Source organism: Chaetodon trifascialis, chromosome 22 (genome assembly GCF_039877785.1).
Source record: "Chaetodon trifascialis isolate fChaTrf1 chromosome 22, fChaTrf1.hap1, whole genome shotgun sequence".
Classification (NCBI taxonomy): domain Eukaryota; kingdom Metazoa; phylum Chordata; class Actinopteri; order Chaetodontiformes; family Chaetodontidae; genus Chaetodon; species Chaetodon trifascialis.
The window spans coordinates 11,006,339-11,028,911 of record NC_092077.1 but is presented as its reverse complement, the minus strand read 5'-3'; the positions used below and the strand labels follow the sequence as shown (position 1 = coordinate 11,028,911).

General features: G+C 42.8%; 1 protein-coding gene across 3 annotated transcripts in view; it reads right to left on the bottom strand.

The window, feature by feature from the left end:
• The window catches only part of atxn7l1 (ataxin 7-like 1), a 28,699-nt gene extending 6,126 nt beyond the window's left edge, over window positions 1–22,573 (bottom strand). Inside the window, exons 1-9 of one of the 3 annotated variants that reach the window (XM_070992260.1) lie at window positions 22,432–22,573; window positions 21,922–21,996; window positions 16,067–16,171; window positions 8,660–8,858; window positions 8,088–8,521; window positions 4,621–4,703; window positions 1,954–2,210; window positions 987–1,197; window positions 30–151 (exon numbers count right to left, since the gene is read on the bottom strand). In XM_070992260.1, the coding sequence (XP_070848361.1) occupies window positions 30–151; window positions 987–1,197; window positions 1,954–2,210; window positions 4,621–4,703; window positions 8,088–8,521; window positions 8,660–8,858; window positions 16,067–16,171; window positions 21,922–21,996; window positions 22,432–22,528 (1,583 nt within the window). In that variant the 5' untranslated portion in view covers window positions 22,529–22,573. Of the gene's footprint in view, window positions 1–29; window positions 152–986; window positions 1,198–1,953; window positions 2,211–4,620; window positions 4,704–8,087; window positions 8,522–8,659; window positions 8,859–9,403; window positions 9,518–16,066; window positions 16,172–21,921; window positions 21,997–22,431 lie in introns of those variants that run through there. The other 2 variants (XM_070992259.1, XM_070992258.1) reach the window with 2 other exon arrangements.

Here is a 22,573-nt window from a genome sequence, read left to right as displayed (position 1 = left end):
TCAATAAGTTGGATTTCATGCACACTCACCTCCACATTTGTGCATTAAGGTGTTTCTCCACCATGTTCTGGAGCGCCAGCCTCATCCTGTCCCATCGCCTGTCGAACACATAGTGGCCCCGTCCCATGAGCCTGCTGCTGAATACGCAACACTGAAGAGTGAAGGAAGAGGGAGGGAAGTAAGGTGAGGCAAGGAGAAAGATGATGGGAAAACGGTGAAGAGGAGAGCGCACATGAGATAGACGTACAGAGAGCCGTGAAGGAGAAAAAGATTCAGAGGAAAACAAAAAAGTGAGTGAAACAGAGAAAGAAGGAGGAAGTGAGGTGGGTAGACAGAGTCAGATGTGGAGTGAAAGAGGCATCAAATGACAGAAAGATGAGACAGATGTAAAAGAGCGGATGGCCATGAGACAGCAGAGAGGAGACGAAAAAATACTTAATTAACACTGACTGATGTGAAAGATGATCTAACACGAGTGAAACTAAAATATAGTCGAGAACTTAACGAGTTCAGACATCTTTAAAAAAAAAAGAAAAAAAAAAAGATGGAAACCCAGCCGTCTTTTAAGCTAGGACAATACTACCGCATCAATGCCTCTTTTTAGTTTCTAACAGACGACTGGACCGTCCGTCTTGTGAGAGGAGGCAGCTTGCAACTTTTGACAGTGGTTTAATGATAACATACAGTGTAATGTAGAATCTGATTGAGACAGGAAATGAGTCATGTATCCGTCCTGGGATCACCTTTTTTGGTCTCGACCCAGATTCTAAACAACAATTTAGCGATCAATCCTATGTTTTCAGATAGATGGTATAATAACGCACTGAAGCCCCTTTTTAAACTGCTTAATGGACATACTGGCATCAACACTGAACACAAGGCTTACCTTTTGTTGCACTTAATACAGTCAGTAAGAGTTACACCTGAGTTTGAACGCTATGGACTATAAAATGTCTTAGCACAACATTAGAAGTGATAGTATTTACCCCTAAAGGCTGTGGGTGGTAACTTGAGCAGTGAAAGGCAGGTCTGTCACTGTCCTCTGGAGTCTCTGCGTCTCCCTCATCACTAGAGAGTCGACCACTGTCTCCTGCTGCCGTCACCCAACTGAGGGGAGACGGCTCTTGGTTAGGGGCCGGGGCAGGGGCTGGTGCTGGGGGCAGAGGGCTGGAAGTGCCGGCAGTGGAGCCTGGAGCCCTGGAGTGGACATGGTAAAAATAAGGAAGGGTGAATAAAAGAAAAGTAAAGAAATGGTGGAGAAGGAGAATAAGAAGCAGTGAAAAAAGAAGAAGGGAAAGGGGAGGAGAGCACGTTTGAAGAACAGAGTGGAGAAGGGAGGAGATGGGAGAAACCAGACGACAGAATGAAAGAAAGGTCAGAGCAGATAAACTCAAAAGCTTATGTCATATCTACACCAACATGTCTGCTACAGTGACCAAACCCCCAATCCCTCACTTCAAACAGGGGATCATATTCTAAACAGAAAGATGAAATGAGAAACACTTTCACAACAGAAGACTTGACATTCTTTTCCAACTGTTTCTCTTATCTTACTCTTGTTTACGGCACCCCCTGGTGGACAGACATGACCAGACAAGGATTTTCAATGCATCGGTCTGGGCCCAGTGCAATCAAACACCATGAGTGATGTGAAAAAGCTTAAAAGGCCATCTTTAAGTAAAAGTGAAGATACATTTCTGAAAAATGACACATAAAAGTAGCTAAACTACAAAAGTAAAAGTCTTAAATCACTGGGTATATTGTGTACAAAAGCATCTAAAATAAGTAAATGTAAATATCCTTATGAGTACAGAATAAACTTGAAAACTTCAATTGAGCACACCTACTGAAATCACCGACTGGAATTTATACTTTTGCTGTGTGTGTGTGTGTGTGTGTGTGTGTGTGTGTGTGTGTGTGTGTGTGTGTGTGTGTGTGTGTCAGCTGTCCTACCTGGGTATGTGTGCATTTGCCAGCCGTAGCTTCAGCGTGGACAGGGGTCGTCCATTTGGGCAGTGAGGCTTGCTGGGACTTGCAGTCTCCTGTGACGTGACACTCTGGCTGCTGCCTTCCTTCCCTCCCGGCGTTCCGTCCTTGTCTTTCTCCTTTTCCTTCACCCCCTCCTTCGGCCGCCCCTTGTGTTCGGCCAGGAGGATGTCGAAATGTTTCCTTCGGCCGGGGACAGCTCGGCGGTGGGTTAAGGAGTGAGTCTGTAGCAGCCCCCCAAAAAAAAAGAAACACAGAAAAGGGTTTATAGCAATTTTATACTTTCTCCTTCCTTTTGTGCGCTAATAAGCATGAAGCATCAAGAGGTATTAGCTTATTTCCAGAGAGACTCTGTTAATGAAAGTATTGATCTGCGAAGAATTCAGCGTACCATACTTCAGCAGGGATAATGGTTGCACTCACAGGGGCTTGAATCATGGCTCTCTGGCATCAGGAAAGTTTCCATAATCACTGCACCACGCTGCTGCCCATGTCACACCAGACTAACACGGGCAAATATTGTCAGTGCATGGTGAGCTTGTCTACCCTTCCAACTACTCTGGAAGGTAACCAGCCATCAAACATTTGGTTTTCAAACAGTCCAAAGAGAAGGAAAAAGGTTTCCTGTACTTTCCAGTGCGGTCATGTTGAGAGTAGGGGCCACCTCAAATGCTTTAAGGCCTGGAAGGTGCAACTTTTATACGCATATATATCCTGACTGCTGAATAAAAGTATGATAAATCATCAATTTAAAGGGGCACTTCAACTTTACACAAGGTTCAGTTTACTACTACTCAGCCTGTGAACGAATTGCACGTTATAACACGTGCTTGATGTCACAGGGTTTGGGCTTTCAGACACATTTAAAACAGAAAAATTGAGTTAGAAATTGAAGGTGTGGAGTCTGAAAGATGTGGCCGTTTACCAAGCTGTGCCTAACGAAAGACCCTATTCAACTAGAATTCGGAAATAGTAGGAACCCAGCCTTTCTGAAGCCGTTCCCCAATAATGATCAATCTTTGAAGTTAAGGACATTTTCAGAGAGCGTTTCTACATGCACTCTTGAATTTTTACATGCGTTTCCCAAACCAGCACTTAAGAGCAAGTGCTCTCCAGAGGAGGCTGAATTCTCTTTTTCAAAGGTTTTTTTTTGGACATTTTTAAGCTTTATTATAACAGTGGAGGGATGACAGGAAATGAGGAACAGTGAGACGCAACAAAGGCCAGCCAGACATGAACTTGGCATGTTGTGGTTCACAGTTGCAGCTCAACCCCTGAGCCACGGCAGGGTCCCTCGAATAGCCGTTAAAGTCACCTGCTGTATTCAACTGTCTGGAAGCTTTCTGTCTGAAAACAAAGGTGAATGTACACTCTACAGCTTTCAACTTGCTGCCTTTTGCGATTTCAGTTTCGGTGAAAGAAAGCTGAAAAAATGAACTTTGAGCGGTTTGGCTGTCGCTCAAGGCAGACATTAGTCGTACGCGTATAAAAACAAGAGATCAAGCAGTGACAGTTCCCACAGGATTCATGAATATGTATGTTATTTATTGTGGAAGTCATTCTGTCACTATGTATGTGACACATCTACTATATAAGCACAAGGAAAATGACATACACTGTAAAAATAAAAGATGCACATTAAAAACAAGCTATGCAAATGGAAAACAGAACACCAGGAAAGAGGCATGAAGAGATTAATATGTGAGCAAAGAAGGAAAGGAGAGGGTGATGGCATCATAAAATGGAAGAACAATTGTGCAAATCAATTTTTCGATGATTGATGATTGCGTGTTTTATTTTCTCATTTAAAAATCATTACTAGCTGAACGATAAACACCCCTTAATAGAGAGTATCAGTGGTCATGAAACCTGTGAAACGTATTTTATGCTTCCTCCTGCAGGTTCAGGAGCTTCTTAAGACACTCTTAGCCTCCTGTGAGGCAGCAGGACATACTGAGAGCATCTTCAGTGACAAATGCTTTTGGGAAAACGCCTCTGAAGCTTAAGAAGGTTCACAAGATGGATTTTACAATGATCGAAACCGTCGGACGCTTTTGGGAAGCAGGGCTCAGGTCCCTCTCTTCAAATCGTTGTTCTCATTGGGACTGCTAGTATAAATGAGACGTAGACATAATCATTCTCCCCCAACCACTCTGAAAAAAACATCAACATGCTAGCCTGATACATGTTTAATTACTTAATAACCAGTTTGAAGTGATTAGTAAAGCTTGCTAGAAGTAATTAAAGGGCAGTAAAATTGAGTTTTACTGCTGAAAGATGTTGAAGCCTTATCCAACATCTATAATTACCTCATCAAGGGAAGTGTAGGCCCTATAATGCTTCAGTACTGCTACCCTGTATGAGCTGAGAAATGGGAAGTGCAGACGAATCACAGAGGCAGGCAGGGTGGCAGACAGGGTCATAGCTGTGGTTGGAATCCTGCAGTTGGGATGTCAGTGCACCCTTGAATATTTCTACTCTCATAAATAAACAGAGCTGCTTTCCTGGTCAGACGGCCTCAGACAGGAAGCAGGAAGAAGGGTCAGAAACTATCATTGCCTCCAACCAAATTACACTCAGGTGGAGAGTGTGCGTGCTAGCGTGTTAGTGCGTGACAGCGTCCCTTTGTGTTACCTTGCAGGTGAGAGATCGCGTGCAGGGTCGCTTAGTCTCGGGGTCCTGGACTCCACAGTGCTTATTGGGATCAAACACTCGACCTGGAAAAAAACAGACGCAGACGCACACACATACAGACACACACACATTAGACTGGTACTAAGGGCCATCATTTAGTGTTTTCATCCTTCTCTCCTTCAAGTTTCAAATCACATTTGCTGGAAGCCTTCCAGTATCACAAGTGCACATTATTCATTGTCTCTTTTGAGACAGCAGTTCACTCACTGACATTTGTCTATTCACATATTCCTTTTTTCATTCAATCACTCGGCTGTGGTCTAAGACTACTGCTGTCTAATAGTACTATTCTGTATGACTTTATTAGCAATCATTCCAATTTCAAACAGATAAACTGAACAGATCCCACAAGCTGTGACAAATCACTCCTGACAGGACGTACTGGCAGGCTGACAAGAGTCAACTGTCAGTAGCAGCCCAGGAAACTCTCTCCTGTTTAATGAGTGGAATCTGAGGGGAGAATGCACTTGGTGATAAAATGTAAGCCTTAACTGTGAGGACTGTGTCAGTTTGCTGCCAAAATCTCTGATGTTTATTGTAAAGAGCTCTTCTTATGTCATAATGTTTTATGTTATGTTTGATGAAAATCCTCAGGTGTTGGAAGCAGACTTAAGCTGGAACATTCTTACAATGTATTTTCTCAATCAGTTATTTACAGTGAGTATTAGGATTCTACAAGAATACAATATTTTTGTTGCCAAAGTTGGAAAAGTTTGGGCAATTCTGATCAAACCGCATCCACACAGCCCTGAAGATGCAAATTAGCTCAGTGTGAAATGCCTGACAACGTTTTTTAAGATTAATTGTTCTTTATTCAGTGATGCATATTCAATGTTATAAACAATTCTTTCAGGGGCTTTAAGGGTTCATTCACTGGTTTTTACCAAATATGCATCCAACAAAAAACACAGAAAGTCTCAAGAGTAGAACACAGCAATGAATACAAGCAGAAACTGTTAGTTAAGTTAAGGGAAAAGTACCCTTTTTTCTTAGTTTCATAGCTTTAGCCATCATTCCTACAAGATAACATTTCTTGAACAAGTGTGATTGCCTGGATGCTGGGAAGCAGCAACACGTCACACACAGGTTTGTTTAATGTGATGGTTGCACTTGAGTGCGCACTTTGATAGTTTCATGTCCAATCACCCTCACATTTTCACGTTTATCTGACCTCATCTCTTATTTAGGCTTACATTCAATCACAGGCAACTTTCATAGCGTGTGACCAAACAGCCAAGGCAAACTGATCCTGTATGAGTGTATTAATGCTGCTGTTCTTTTTCATAGTTGATACTGTTGTCAGCCAGCTGTCTGTCTAATGTTTACTGTGGTTATTTTAGCTATTAGGTTTTGTCCACCAGTCATGTGACATAACGGTTGGGTTGGTCTAATTCAGTTGTTGTTGAACTGTTTTAGGCCCAGTGTAGTTTACACTAATTTTTGGGGGGTAAATGAAAGCATTTTTTTTTTTAAAAGCCTGCACCATGTCCCTGCCTGCTTGGTCCCTCACATCCAATAAGGCGACGACAAGAGCAATCACGCTGACCACACAGACTTTAAACATATCCTCAGTTTAACCATATCATTGCTGAACAATTCATCCACTCTGAAGTAGCTTCCAAATCTAACTGATGTTTACAAGCGACTGTTTGGGCAATTATTTTTAACACTCACCTTCATTTTCTCTTTCAGAAGTGTTTTAGATAATATAGTTACACCAGACCATAGTTTAAAACTTGCTGATTGTTACCGTTGCTTGCCATAATGGACTAAGTTTTAAAGGTGGATCTGGTGCTGCTGTGAACTCCGTTCATCTCAGCACTGAAGCTGGTGAAAAGGTTGTTTTAACGTGAATGATGATCAGAAAAACAAAAACAAGTTGTAAGACAAAACTTGGATTTTCCTTTTTTATGCAAAAAAAACCTTCTGAATGAACCACTTGTTACTATGAATTGCACATTTTGTTGAGTGTTGAAACCAAGCAGCTGAAATTGAGTTAAATGAATTTTCTTTGCTTTTCTAGTGAAAAAGCAATGCTCAGAAACACAGAGAGACCTTTGCTGCCCCACACAAACGAGTCGGCCAACAACAACCTCCGGTCAGCAGGTTATCTTCAACAGTGTTGCTGTCAGAGGGCTGTAATCTAGCGCTGGCCTTTCCTATAATCCCTGTAATCTTTTTGTGTTTGCAGTGTGAGACAGTCCTGGTGAATACGGGTGGACAGACAAACACATGCAAATGTACAACAGCAACAACCATGCACTTAGACATAAACAAACTCAAGCGTTCACTCACAAGTTCACATCAACTTAAAAAGGAAGTTGACATAGAGAGAGAGAGAGAGAGAGAGAGAGAGGAAGATGGGTTGTGTTCATGCAGACTGAAGAAAAAATAATGAGAAAAAGAAACCAAACAACAAGAAAGCAGAACAAGATGAGTGAGAAAGACGATGCCGGAAAAAAGGCAACAGAAAGGAGGAGACGAGAGTGTGTGAAAGGAAGAGAAATGATGCCAGAATTGGAGTGTGTGAGAGAGGAACGAGGAGGTCGAGGCAGGAGGTGGAGAGTGAGAGGATGAAAAAATATGTATAGACACAGGCAGGAGGTGGGGGAAATCTCTCAAGAAGACAAGCAGCTTTTTGGCAGCAGGAGCTCGTGAATTAGAGGGTGTAAATCAGAGGCTTGGAGCACAGCGAGACTACAGCGCAAATGAAGAGAAAAAAGACAGACGAGGAGGAGGGGAGGAAGCTGGATCGAGAGACGTAACACCAACAACCAGACCCTGTAGCATCCCATCTGAAATCTTTTTAACTTCATTGCTGTGCGTGCTCAATCTGCATGTGGCATCCATGTTCATTTAAAATCAAAAGAGTTGAGAGTTCAGAAGAGTTAGAATGAGACAGAAAAAGAGACAGACACTCAAAGCTTCAGGGAGGTGGCTCTCCCTTTCCAAAGCACACAGTCTCACCCAACCACTGTCCTGTCTGCAGCCAAATAGGCTGGAGGCATTCCAAAGGATATGGAGATAAGAAACACTGAGTGTGTGAACTTGTCAGAACATATGCATGTATGTTTATGTAGGAAAATGTGTGAATCTTTAGAGAGTAATTTAATGAGTGAAGCCAGAAATATTTAACTCTTCCAGCATAGGACTGCTGGTAGCTTAAAAGTTTTAGAATCAGTTTTCTGGCCTATATATTCATGTGATCATGCTCACAAACCAGCCATGAAAACACAGACAGGAGAATGATTAAATTATTAAATGGTCCCCACTGCCACTGCACCCATGAGTTAGCAGTAGGAGACTGCGGGTGGAGTGTGTCACTGTGAAACAGGATGTTGCAAGAAAAAACATGCGCAAGGATTTCACTTGGAACAGTAAAGAAAACATAACATCTTAGGACTGACCTGAGAGTCTTTTCTGTGACCTGGAGGAAGTCTTAGTCCCGTTTTGGTGCTTCTTCTCCAATGGTGATGACGACAACGGTGGCAGAGCGCCAGCTCGGTGCGAAGGGGACGGTGACGGGGAGGGTTTCCGGTCCAGCGGGGAAGGAGAAGGTGTAGATGATGGTCGTCTGTCCAGCGGAGAGCGTGCAGGGCTGGGCCGCCCGTCCAGAGAGGATGGAGATGCGGTGGAGCGCGGCGTGGATGGCCCGCTGGTGCTGCGACCGTTCATGAGCTTCTCGCTGGACCGTTGGGAGGCTGGGGGAGTGAGGGACGCAGGTTTGAGGGAGGAGGGAGAGGGGGAGGAGGAAGATGAGGAGGTGAGGCGCACATGTGATGCCGAGTCGGTGCGGTTGAGGCACGGCATCTTCTCCAGACTTACAACTGGAAGAGATACACTGGAGAGGGAGAGAGCGTAGTTAAAATAATGTATAGTTAATATTCTGGGAGCATTTTATTAAACTTGACAGCTCCTAAAAATGTTGTGGGGATGTGAGTAAGCCATCATGTTGAAACCAAAAGAAGAATGTGCCCACCACGTCTTGTTCCGTGCCCCCTTTGGTGGGTAGACAGCAAGCGGCGCTTTGCTGAAGCGGGAGTGAGGGTAATCTTTCGGGACCCTGAAGGCCAGCGTGTCCCCAGGACTGGGAGCCACAGCGGGCGCCACTGCAGGTGCTTTGGGCTTCATGGGGACCAGGGGGCTCCGGGAGGGCACGGGGGAGATGTGGCGCTTCTCTGAAAACAGGTCAAGACAGAAGCAGAGAGACAGATCTTACGTGTCAGGTCAGATAGATGGATGACATGACAAACACAAACACATATTCAGATCAAGACTGTTACATTGCATTGCTAGTGGGTACTTTTTTGGATCTGGTTTGAATCTTGTTAGCACCACAGTCTAGTTCTGCGAGTAGTGCAGAGTGGTATTTACACCAACTTTTTTTTTTTTTACTCTGCTTAGGTGCCAGATGGCTGTGTTGTAACACAGGAGACAAATCTGTGCCAGAACCTTTCCAAAAAGAATGAAGTATTTACAAATCAATTAAGTGTACTTTTCTCTAATTAGCAACTTGTCTAACACCATCTGAAGTGTCCTTGTGAGATAAAATCTGTTATTATGTGAAGATCAAACAAGAACAACAATTAGAAATCCCTTTTGACCCAGATCTGATCAGAATACATAAGTGAAAGGATGCTGAGGCACAGATAGAAACACGGAGGGGAATAAATCATGAGGCTGGAGGGGAAACAAGTAGGAGAGGAGAGGAGGTCACACTTACGGTTTTTGCTATGCATGTCTTTGTGGGAGAAGGGTGGGGAGGGAATGAGGGTGTGTGGTCCAGGACTGTCTGTCTCTCTCTGACTGTCTCACAGGGAAACTACACCCCAGCTACCTGAATGAAAACAGAGGGGTGAACATGTCATAAAAAACAAAGAAAGGAGGTGGGGGAAAAGACACACAGCACACACAGTAAAACAGTAGTTTGAATTGCTCACAATTACATTAACGGTTCAAAACAAAGTTCATCTGATCGACCAGTTTCAGGAAGTAAATAACCAGCATCTGCAAGATCTGGCAAGATTTAGGTGATAGAGAAAATGGTGAAAGCAGCTGTTATTTTGGGGATGAGATTGGCCCTTGTGGTTAGCTGAATTTCCTGTCTGCTGATAAGATGCAAATCTAAAACTGTAAGAGCAGACAAATGATGAAAAACACCTAATGGGAACAGCTCAGGTAGAATGTATAGACTGCTATATTTCAAAGTTCATTACAGTGTGTGCATTTGGGGAAAAAAACTTAACAGACTATAACAGACTTGATGTACTCAGCATCATTGATATTTATCTTGGAAACATGAACACACATATTGTTGCAGATGAATAATGTACATTCATGCACAATGATGAACAAACACAACTAAAGTATGCACTCATGAGCAGAGGCACATGTGCTCACAATTACACAGATTAACAGCAAATATACAAGTATCCACAAACATCTTTTCTCAGGCCCTGCCTTAAAATACTTGACAGAGAGTATGATATGCGCAAGCCAAGGTCAAGCTAAAAAAACTCCCTAATACAACAACACGCGCACACCCTCACACAGTGACAGAAACAGAGTCGCTATTAGTTTACCCCATTGAGGCCCCACCTCAGCACCCTCAGACAGAGTTTTGCACTCAACTCCAAATCAAGCGGTCGCATGCAAGGCCTGGAAATCAGCAACAGCTCTGCTGGTGATGCACAGTTGGGGTTACATGCAGGTAACTTCTATTTCTATTTCATACATGCTTCTCCCTCTCAAGGCCTCGCTCTGGGTAAACACTGGGGGTGATGGCCATTAGGGATGTGATGTACTCCATTAATACAGCAACTTAGGCCCAACTGCTGCTGACTGGGCAAAGGAGAAGTTTGGTTTACGAGGCAATGCTCCTTGTCCCATCCGGGAAGCACAACCGGCTCCCTTGTACCCTGTGCACAATCACACTACACGACCAAGAGCCTGGACCTGAACACATCATCACGCCTCCCCATCCCAACTGTCAAACAACCTCCCGACCATGTAGCGCCGATGACGATTCTGTGTGTGTGCCACAGCGTTGCACAAGTCGGTTAATGAGTGTAGTAGTAGTCTAACAGCGGCACGTTGGAACAAAAGGCTGAGCAGACAGACGGAACCACCCTGTGTGTTTGCTTAGACTGCATGAGTGCACTTGAAAGTGTGCTGCAGGTGATTGAGGGAGATCGTGTGTACAATGTGTGTGTCAAGTGTGTTTGTGTGTGTATGTAAGAGATTAGCCATTGCATGCAGAACAGGTGTGTGTGGGGATATGACACCACATTGCTAACTTCTATACATCATGTGTATGTGTCTTTCCCCAGGCTATGGGCTATACATAGTTTACGTGCACAGGAGAGTGTATAAGTCTCTGTGTGCACTATGTACATATAAGAACACTTTGTGAGAACATAATTTGTGCAAGTGAGAATATAAGTGTGTGTGTGTGTGTGTGTGTGTGTGTGTGTGTGTGTGTGTGTGTGTGTGTGTGTGTGTGTGTGTGGCAGGTGTGTAAATAGGCCAGTGGAAGTAGAGGCAGCTGCATTCAGAGTAGCAGTATCAAAGTCCACATTCACAGGTATGCAGCTACAACAGTCACAATTTCACACATTCAATCACACATTATTTCACTTACTTTCACACATTAAACACACACCATAGAGTTCAATGAAGCTGCGCTGTAGGAACGGACTGTGCATGTGTGTGTACTTATTCTGTAGGTGTGTACGGGGTGTTTTTTTTGTTTCCTGATTTCAGCAGCTTCGTATTTTTTGAGGCAAGAATAAGGTAAATAATAAATCTGAAGAAGCATGATATCAGATGTGCCCGTGTGGTTATCGGGCCAAACCAAATACAGCCTATAGTTGTGACTTTGTGGGTCCAGCTTGACCTGCTATTCAAGCTCTGTTTCTTTGGATTCCTGTTCATTTTTATATTCAGCACATGAACAAAACATTTCTTTTTATTCTGTTCCGAGATGAAAAATTGTGAGGAAAAATGCAAATCTGCAAAATGACAGAATATCAGTGAAGGTATTGAATGGGTAAATATAGATTTATACAATATAAAGTTAAAAAAACAATAACATGCAGGTTAAACAGTTGGCTAGCAAAACTTATTAACCCCTTTATAGCTATTTTTCTCTTGTGCTGTGAACAGAACTCATCCTGTGTGTAAGGAGCCGGTTGGGAGCAAACTGTCCTGATTTACAATGCATGGACGGCTGCCCAGGCAAGGTCAGTAAGCCACTCGACCACAAGGGCACCCTCACTACTACTCTCCTGCCTGCCTGTCGTTATGGCAATGCTGAGAGCCCAGCTGGTTGCCGATTGGCTGAGAACTCATGTGGGTGGAGCCAACGCATGATGAGGAAGCAGAGGCTCTCAGAGCTCAGCTGGGTTTGTTTACATTGAGAGAGGAGCAGGGGAGAGAGTGAGAATGAAAGAGATATGAGGAAATTCAGAAAAGTGTCTCTTAAGTTTCTCAGTCATTTTGGTTATCTAAGTACTGAGTGAAAAGCAGCAGGACAGAGTATAGTTTATACCATATCTATCAAAGCAAAGGGGAAGTTTACCCATGATCCTCTCCTGCAGTGGTCTCACAGGGTGCCTTAAGGATAGCTCAAGGCACCCTGCACCAGTAACCTGTCCTGTCTTTTTAATATCGTCTTCCCATACAAAAACAAGGCAACATTTACATTAACTAAATATTTATATTGTTCTCTAACATATCACAGGCATTAGAAATAAGAAAAAATAATTAATCATAAAATCACCACATTAAAAACCCTGAAATATACAGTCATGCCTCACCTTTTACCTATGAACATGTTTACCTGTGGAATGCTCCAAACAGGTGCTTTTGGAGCACTCCACCACATTCCCAGTCTTTAGTTGTTCCTGCCCCAACTTGTTTGAAACATGTTGCTGCATCAAATAAGAATAAGCAGATATTTACAGAAATCAATAAAGCCGATGAGGCAAAACATTAAATATATCGTAATTGAGTATATGTTGAAAAGGATTAGCAAGTTATAACATTTTGTTTTACACAGAATCCCAGCTTTTTTGGAATCAGGGTTGCGCCGATGCTCAGTAGAAGCTGGCGTTTTAATTGGCCTGAGTCTCAGCTAATGCTTCACACTCAGCCAAGCCGCAATAACAATAACGCAACAGTGGAATGAGCAACATCACCAGTAAATGAAACTAAGCAGAGCGTCTGTGGTTAAGGGCAAAACTTTCCAACAGACAAATGCCTACGCCACAGCTCAGAAACACACACACTCTGTTAGACAGCAACAAACTCAGACACAGAAACGTCGAGCAGCCCCAAACACTTGTTAAGTTAGGGGGTGAAATGAAACTGAAAGGAAATGGATGATTTTTTCTTTTTTTTTCTTTTTTGCCTCAGAGCTCAATTAATCTACCACTACTGAGAAAAGTTGGGAGGCGAGTAGAGAGAGAGACAGACACTCATACCATCAGTAACAACACTACCCTTTCATCATATGCTCGACTTACGCACACGCAGCAGGCCACCAGCAGGGGAGACGGACTGAAAGAGTGGAGGGAAGGAATAGTAGTGGATGAGAGAATTGGTGGGAAGACACGGAAATATCTTAACACAGCGTGGAGTGCTGATTTATCCAAACACGCGGCATCAAAAGCATGACTCGCACACACACACAAACCAAATCATCAGTTGTGACTCTTGAATACTCTAGTTTGTCACCATGTTCAGGGCCCAAATGTGAAATAAACCTGAACTGATCACACTAGTCCTTCTAAAACACTTCATCCATCCAACACAAATCATCCATCTTCACTGAAAAAATGTCTTTACAACATCCTGATCTGTCTATAATAAGCTTTGGGGTTCACTCACAAGTATTAAAAACAATATCTTCACCCATTTTCTCCTTTACGAGTCCATTAGAGAGAGCATGGTACGAACACAGCCAGAGTGAGGGATTTATTTGATATCCCACTGGGGCCACTTATGCTAAGAATATACATGCTTGCTTTACTCTAAGGAGATTTAAATAAACAAATCCACTAAACTGAGCAAGTCTCTGATGTATAAAATACAGCATATATGAACCTTTTCCAACAAGACGTGGCATATATTAAACATCTATCCAGCACAGGACATAGAATAAGTTGTCTCTTCCTCACACACAGCACAGCCTGAGCAGCAAACTAGGCATGTATAACTCTGAGCCACTGACCCCTGAGGCAGCCGACCCCCTCCTCCTCTGTGTGTGTGCATGTACATGTGTGTATTACCCATGTTGTGGGGATGTAAATCTCTTTACAGAGTGACAGTGTGGGCCTCGCCTTCCTTATGTGGACAAAACATGATTTACATTATGGGAACTTAGGTTGAAGTCAAGGGCAAGGGTTAGGGGTAGGTATATTAAAGCCTCAGCATTCAATACACAGGTAAAGCATGAAGGCAGATCCCACAATGGAAACCAGCACCAAGACAAATAAAAGGCCACTGCAATGAATAAAAATGCTTCTCAGGGTCACAACATTTAAAGCAGAGTCCCCAGCAGGGAACAATTGCCCTATACTTGTTTGGATATTACAGTGACATGATGGAAACGTGCAACAATGGGAGGAAATGCATAAAACATTAAGAATATCCTGACAGGGCCAGTTCCTCGAGGCAATCCACTCAGCAGAGGTCAGGAGGAGTGTTTTTCATATTGTGACACATTGTACTTATACTGCTTCAAATTTAAGGATGAAGTCAGTTAATCAATTCAAGTGGCTGGACAGTTTGACTTGTAGGTTACTGCACCACAGTTAAAATTACTCTAACCACAAAAGCATATGATGAAACAAGATGAAAATGACTCAAACATGCAACTTCTCTACTGGTCAGCATGTGACTTGGCCTGCTGGTTTCCTTGTTACCATATTGTGGACCAGAGATAGATTTGTGTTATGGGGTGCTCTCAGGAGATTCCCACTCATGACTGTGTGTGTTGGTGTGTGTGCATGAGTGTGTTTTAGACCTGTTGTTGCCCAACTGTGTGCATGTCAGCAAGTAAAAATGCTGCCAACAAAAAAAAAAAAAAAAGGGGGGGGGCTGCAGGGGGCAGGAGCAGGGACAAAACAACAGTGCCTGCCAGGAGTGTGAGTGTGTGCGCGCGAGTCTCACAATACCACTGACCTCTTTCTGCAGAGAAACAGAAAGTGAGAATGTGTGTGCGTGCAACTCCACTGGCCTCTCTCCTCTGAGGGAGAAGTGTGTGTATGTTCATTAAGCGTGACTGTGCAACAGACGGCTCAGGCTGGTGCACGTGCTGCCAACAGAAGGAAGCAGCGGCCCGCGGGCAGATGCGAGCGTGCTCAGTGGAGCCACAATCAAAAACAAACAAGAGGTAGACGGACAGGGGGGAGAGCCAATGAGAGCCAGGATCAACGACCAACACCACTGGCTGCTTTCCATACATTTTTTAAAATTCAGACTTTTGCTAACTTGATGATACTTTTTTCATGTTTAATGCAAGAAGGACAACTGCTAATGATGTAGAGCAACAACTCAACTAGATCATTAGGGTGTTTTGCTGAAAATCTCAGTATCCATAGCAACAAATACTGCATTTTTTTGAAATGATGGTAAACCTACAGGTGAGTAAAGAGCAGTGGGGAAAAACTCAGGACAGGGGTACATTTGTTGAGGTTTAACCAGTGCTGGGAAGAAGTATTCAGATCGCTTGCTACGATGCATTTTCCAGTTAATCCAAGAGGGTTTTTAAAAAATCGGAATCTGAAAAATAATTAAAGCTGTCAGGCAAATGTAGTGGAGCAAAAAGCACAATATTTGTCTCTGAGATGTAGCGCACAAATATCTCAAATCTGCACTTAAGTACAGTACTTTAGTAAATGTCCTTTTTTACATTCCAGGACTAGTTTTAACATATGGATAAACCCATCCTCCTGTCTTCCATTCTTTTAGTTTCGGAGCACGAGAATAGCCGTCTATTTTAAAAGCATTACCTTAGGAACAGAAATTCTCATAATTGGCTTTGTCCGTATACTTATTTCTTGTGCACAACGCTACATCTGGTCCATTATTCTGTAAATTATTTAGTGTTTTTCAGTTAGTGTCAGCCTGCTGAGTATTAGAAGGCATAACCAAGTGGTGCTTGTTTGTTTGGAGGATAAGCTGCAGGGAGGCTATTTTTTAAAGAGTCCTGCAGGGCCAAACAGAAATTATTATATTGATCTGAATGGCTCTCCGTGTGCTTGAGTATGTTTGTTCTGTGCCTCTGTGTGACAACTTGAGATACCCCGAGGTGTGTACCTTAGTGAAGTGTATGACTGTGTCCTGAGGTTTCTGTGTGGCACTCCGCCCTGAGGCGTCTTACCATAGTGTGTGAGGATGCCCTGAGGAGTGACCACCTGATTGCAGACATGGCAGACAACAAGACAAAAATCCTGCAGTGCTGGAAACTGGCTGTAGACAAGCATCTCTGAAAAAGACACCAAGAGTGGAGACCAAATTTTAGAAAACGAACAGGATTTCAACTGGCTCACTTCATCACATAATTAGCAGTTTCACTGTGAGTAAAATGACTCTCTTTAGCTGTAAAAATTCATCGATCAGTACAACTTTTGTTTGGCATCTGAGCTCATTTTTGATCTGATTCACGTCTTCAACATGTCTTAACATTTCAGGAAAATTCTCTTCCTATGCAAACAGTCAAAATAGTGCCTGCTGGTTCTTCTATTTATGCACCCTTTTTAAGGGACACGAGGGAAAATTTGAGGGTATGACATGCAGCAAAGGGCCCCAGGTTGGGAATCAAGCCCTGGCTGCTGTGGTAAGGACACAGCCTTAGTAATGTAACTCTACCAGGTGAGCAACGGGGGCACCCCACCTGTTGTCGCGATCATAACAAACAATTCACCACAGACACATGGAGGATAATGTGTGCTCTCATCACTAAACTGACAGGCATGAACACACACAAACTAGCATACAGCAACATCATGTCTTTAGTTACAACACATACCCCACCCACTACACGAAAACTGAAGATTAATGGAAATATTGTGGAAAAACAAATAGGTCCAATAGAAAATAGCTATTATCTCTTTTGGCTAAGCTTTGAGAACCTAATCTTCCTGTACCCAAACAGGCTCTGCTGACAGAAATCACAGCATATATTAGCATGGGGCTTAAGCCAGACTCGCTGTGGGGAGGTGGGGTGTGAGTGGATGTGTTTGTTTGTGAAAGCTCGCAAAGGAAAAACTGGAGAACGTGTGGGTGTCTGACAGTGGATGTGTGCGTGTCATCATGACCTTGCATTGCTGGCGAGTCATCTGGGGAGGCGAAGAGACCGGCAGTCCTGCTTCGCGTGCATCAGAGTGTGTGTGTGTGTGTGTGTGTGTGTGTGTGTGTGTGTGTGTGTGTGTGTGTGTGCGCGTGTAGGGAAAATGATCTGCTGGATCACTCAAGGTCAAAGCCATCTTATACACATATGTATACAACACGAACTTTTGCTTATGTACATGATGTAAAAGGTCAGATGGCTTCATTACGCATACTTTAAGTGTTAGATGACACACACACACACACACACACACACACACACACACACTGATGAACCACACACTCATGATCACTGGTAGGAATATTTCATTACTTTTGAATTATATTAATACTAATTGAAGGCTGCTGTTCAACAAATGCTGAAGACTAATGAGACTGAATCAAATTAAGGGCTCAACAGCAATATCAAAGCAGTAAAATAAACTGATCTTTGCAGCTGAGGAAGAGGCTTTCAAACCAGACCTCGAGTTGGATGCTGAGCAGTTGCGCCGAAGCAGTTCGCGATAAGATGCTTTGCCCAAGTTCACCTTGTCAATACAGAGAAGGAGATTATTTCTGACTTATTTCCCATGGCCCATCATTTCTAAGCATGCTCCTGGATTTGAGCCACAATTCAAACTGTCCGCTACCCATGTTTGCTGAACAACAACTGCTTTCCCTCGCTAGCAAATAAGCTGTAGTGTTTGATTTTGACTTAACCGAAAGCGGCCTGATCCAAGCCATAACGCAAACACAAAAGGAAAGGCGTGGCTGAATGTGAAAACCAACTTTTAATTATTGTCCTTGTCATCAACAGCTTGCTAAGTGATGAGGACTGTTAACTTTGTAACGTGAGCAGTTCAACAGAGAGAGTGGAAGCACGGCTGCAAGTTAGCTCAACCTGCCAAGTGGTTTCTGTTCAAAAAGTAGATCAGCGTCACCACGGTTTGTGTTTTTCCTGCAATCATTTTCGGGGGGAAATGACATTTTCTTGGCGATAAACTATCAGCAAAGCCAAGCCAAGGTGGAAAAAAAAAAGGAAAAAAAAATTATGGGAAATATTTGCAGTTTGCAGTAACAGAATAGTGGGAGTGCTGCAAAAAAAGAAGCAAGAATGCAATTTCCTCAGCATCTGCCAAGTCAAATGCAAACTAAGTGCGTAGCCTATTTCTACAGCCTGAACTGAGTGTCTTTCAGGCCAACTGCCACAGGCTGCCAAATGACTGACAGGCCAGAAAATGACCTACAAAAACATCAGTCACTGGTGAATAAGCATGTTTAGAGCTCCTAAAACAATGTATCATTGGACCCTGATTACATTTAGAGTGACTAACTCAACTTCCCATTGGTCAATTCGGGTTCGGAAGGCAACTTAAAAGACTTTACTGATAAACAAAAGGGTCTGAAAGCAGTTACTATCAACATGAGAAGAAAAAGAGAACAAGAAGTTGCTCAGCCCTGCTCTCTCATGCAACGGTAACATGGAAACAGTGACATATTTCTCTGCAAAAATGGTGTACAATGACCCAACTTAGGGGAAATCTTGGGGATAGGAGCCACTTTTAAGTGTTCACTCTGTTACACAAAGTTAGACAGGAGGGCACAGGCCACAGTTTCGACTGTGGTTGTTTTTTTAACTAGGACACCGGATGATTATTGGTACTGCACCAAAATGTCTGACAGAGTAAACAATCTTACCAGCAGTTGGCTGGCGGCTAATGTTGCAGACTCATGGCTACAAACTCAACTAGTCTCTCCATTTTTAGCAAAATGCAGCAGACACAAATCTAGGTTAAACTTGGGAGAGAAGATGGTTCTAGGATCCTTTATTAAGACAGTCCCGAGTCTTCTTTTATAACATAAGAGTTAGACTGTCGGTTGGTGGAAAAAAAGTAAGCGGCTTATTTTTTTCTTGTGAGTAAACCTGTTTATAACTGCAATAAAAACAGCACGCCACAAGGAGAAACCAAACAACTGTGCTGTGTTATGATGAGGAATCCATCATTTAAAACCGACTCCTCCAAAGTTATTACTGTATAAAGTTTCAAACTATCAGTTTTCAAGAAGGAGCCATATGATCATCAGGCGTAAAAGCCGGGATAAGAAATGAACTGCTGCCAGGGAAACTACAATATGAAGCCATTTATGAAACAAACCATAAAAGGGGTTTCACCGGTCGATCACAAAAGGTGAAACTAGAGTTATAATCGAACAATTATGCTGCATGTATTAACAGCAAGTGCATTTAATTTTTCCAAGATCATTCTATTCCCATATCTATTCAGGGCAACCACATTTTGAGTTATGCATTTCTTTTTTGTCACACATTCCCTTTATATCAAACTCTGCCTCAAGTCGGACAATATGCAAGGCTTTTAGGACTGAAACTTATGATTATTTTCATCAGTTAATCTGGAGATTATTTTCTTTATTAATTAATTGTTTAGCCTGAGGTGAGGTCTTCAACTTATGGTCCAAAACCCAAATACATTCAGTTTCTTGTCACAAAAGCTGAAGAAAAACAGAAACTCGTCACAGGCTAGAGGCTTGATCTAGTGAATGTTTGGCATTTTTGGTTGAAAAACGACTTCATCAAAACACTTGTCGATTAATTGCTGACAAAACGCTCTTCAGGTTTTTGATGGATTTTTTTCACTGAGACACTTTTCATTAAGCAATGTGTCATGCATCTCGAATCTACCTCATTTTACAGCATTTGCAAAAAGTGCAAGAAATGTGTGCATCATCTTCTCTGACTGGATTCAGCAGTTGACAGGGTAATGTGACTAATATCAAGCTGAAATCATTTGAATGCCTTTTACTAAATGACTAATTTAGAGTCGTCTGCAAGATAACAGAGACGTCTTAAAATCCTCATAGGTTTCGAACACCAGAGGAAACAGCTCATGTCCTGCCATAGCTTGCACAATGTGGTATGTTCCCTTCTGTTCATGCATACTGCAGTTCAGTACATTTACGCTCCAAACACATTTGGCATGGGGCAGCTCTCAAAGCATGCTTGCAGAGATATTTTCAGCCTACTACTGACATACTGTACCTTGAGGTTAATAACATTATGTTCCTGATGACTCCCATCCCTACTAAAGACATTGGTAAACATACAAATAGCAGCATTACAGCACTGCCTATTTCTAGTGAGATGATGACAGTGGCTGCCAGTCTAGCTCGACTAAGTTGCTGTTGGCTGTCATCATCTCCGCTGTGTGTATGCATGCAAGCGTCAAGAGAAAGAGACACAGACACCAATCATGTCCTGCACCACACACCAATTACTGCCAACCTGGCCTCACCATCTACAAATATGTGTGTGCACTGAAGTGTCAAGTGAGTAAACATGTAATTTATGAATCTACGATGAATCACACTACTTTCTTCTAGATACAAATTAACAAATAACGCGTTTAAGACGTGTTTCCCTGTGGGTGTCTCTGTATGCATATCACTCTCAGCAGGCCTTCGTGTCATGTTGCCAACAGATCAGCAATTCTGAGAAAGCAAGATGATGCATGTGTGTGTGTGTGTGTGTGTGTGGGGGTGGGTGGGTATTTGACCGGTGAGAGTCAGAAGAGAGTTTCCCTGGCTGCTTGTGTGCGTCAGTGTGTCCATACGAGGGCTGCAGCACGCTCCAACTTTCAGGGATGACTCAAGTGTGTTAGTGTGCAGCGCGTGCTCCTGTGGGTATTTATACACGCTGAGGTGTGGAGGAACTCCTCTGGCTCTGTACCCACTCACTGCTTGGGGCCACCCCACAACCCCCTCCATGCGCACTTGCACATGATATATAACTTTACACATAAACCCAAAGGCAACACAATAAAAAAAAGAGACTGACAGCCACACACAAGCTGAGCCTGTTACGGACACTTAGTGGTGCATCAAGCATGCACTATAGATAATATATACAAATACACCAAAAAATACAACAACACAAGCAATTCTATTGGACTGCTGACGATAATGTAGGACTATCAAATAGGTAACATATCCATTGATTACTGACCTACAGTTTGTTTTGGGCCAATTTAATATTATATTCATTTATTGCCAACAGCACAACAGCTTACCTAAACCCATTAATATGCTGTTTGATACATATTCCACTGAACCAAAAATAATGAAGGCACTTCAGATTCACCCACAGGGGACACCTACACCTGGCTTTGTGTTGAAAGACCCAAACCATCCAGATCACAGGATGTATATAACAGCTACTGGTTAATAATTAATGGTGTCCTCATTAACTGCAATTTTAATTCTGTTTCGTCTTTCTAATGATACAGACAGAGCTGAAATGATTGATTTATTAATTGATGAGTCAATCGACAGGAAATGAATTGGCAACTCGTTTGATAATCAATTAATCATGTTTTCAAGGGAAAAAAATGACAAATGTTTTCTGGTTCCAGCTTCTTAAATGTAAAGATCCGATGCTTTTCTTTGTCATACATGATAGTAAACTGAATCTATTTTACTTTGGGAGAGCTGGTCAGCATAACAGGCAATCTGAATGTATTACCATGAGCATTTTCCACAATTTTCTGATGTTTTATGGGTAACATATTAATCAACAAATGGAGAAAATAATCATTAGCTACAGCCCTCGAAACAGGATACTTACGGTATCAGAGATTTGTTCTACAGACACATTGAAGGTAATGTTTTTTCCCCCCTTCAAAGCTCATATCCCAACTGAAGTGCGTAACAGGTATTTTAAAAGTATGTATGAAGCATCAGTGATACCCAGTGTTAGTGATTTCTGTGAGAAGAGGTCAAAAATAGAACTATTCTGGCATCATTAATGCTGCACAGCATGTGCAACAAAACCATAACAAACCATCGTCGTCTACGTGACAGCGCTGAGGATCTCCCCGAGTCTAACTTCCTTACCTTCTTTGCCGACCTCCACGGCTTCACCGAGGCAGTAAAGCTCTTTCTCGTTGTTATCCAAAGACGAGTCTGCGTCTGAAGACACACAACAAAGCCACTTACAAACACATTCACAACAAACTTTGGGGCCATGCGTGGAGCCATGCTGGTCCGAGGCTGGCTATCGGGTTAGCATTAGCTTGCTAGCGCCTGAGCTGGCTTCCTAAAGCAAGTGAAGCTGTCAAAGCTAACAAACTTACAGCTGGACAGTTGAGGATACGATTACTGCACGCGCCGCTGGTACTAACTCCGCGCGGTAACGGTTAGCTTTGCTGGCGCGCCCGTGCACGACTGTTCAAGCAACCCATTAATATTGCATTTCGTAGTAATATTTTTGACAGTTACTTTGCTGCGCTTTGACAGACCTTGCATGGTGGAGGTGCTTACTCAACTCAATCACAGACAGTTGGACCACGCACTTCCCGACAGTTTGTCCGCAAAAACAACAACGCTACCGACGTGCGAACTTACTGTCAACAAAATGTAATTTAGCCGCACTGACGAAGGAAGACCAAGGCTCGCAAAGGAAGGTATCCACACTTGGTATTTGGCGATCCAGTGTCGCCATTGCTCTTCCTTCTTGTTGCTTTGCTGAGAGCCGTTTTTTCCTCTC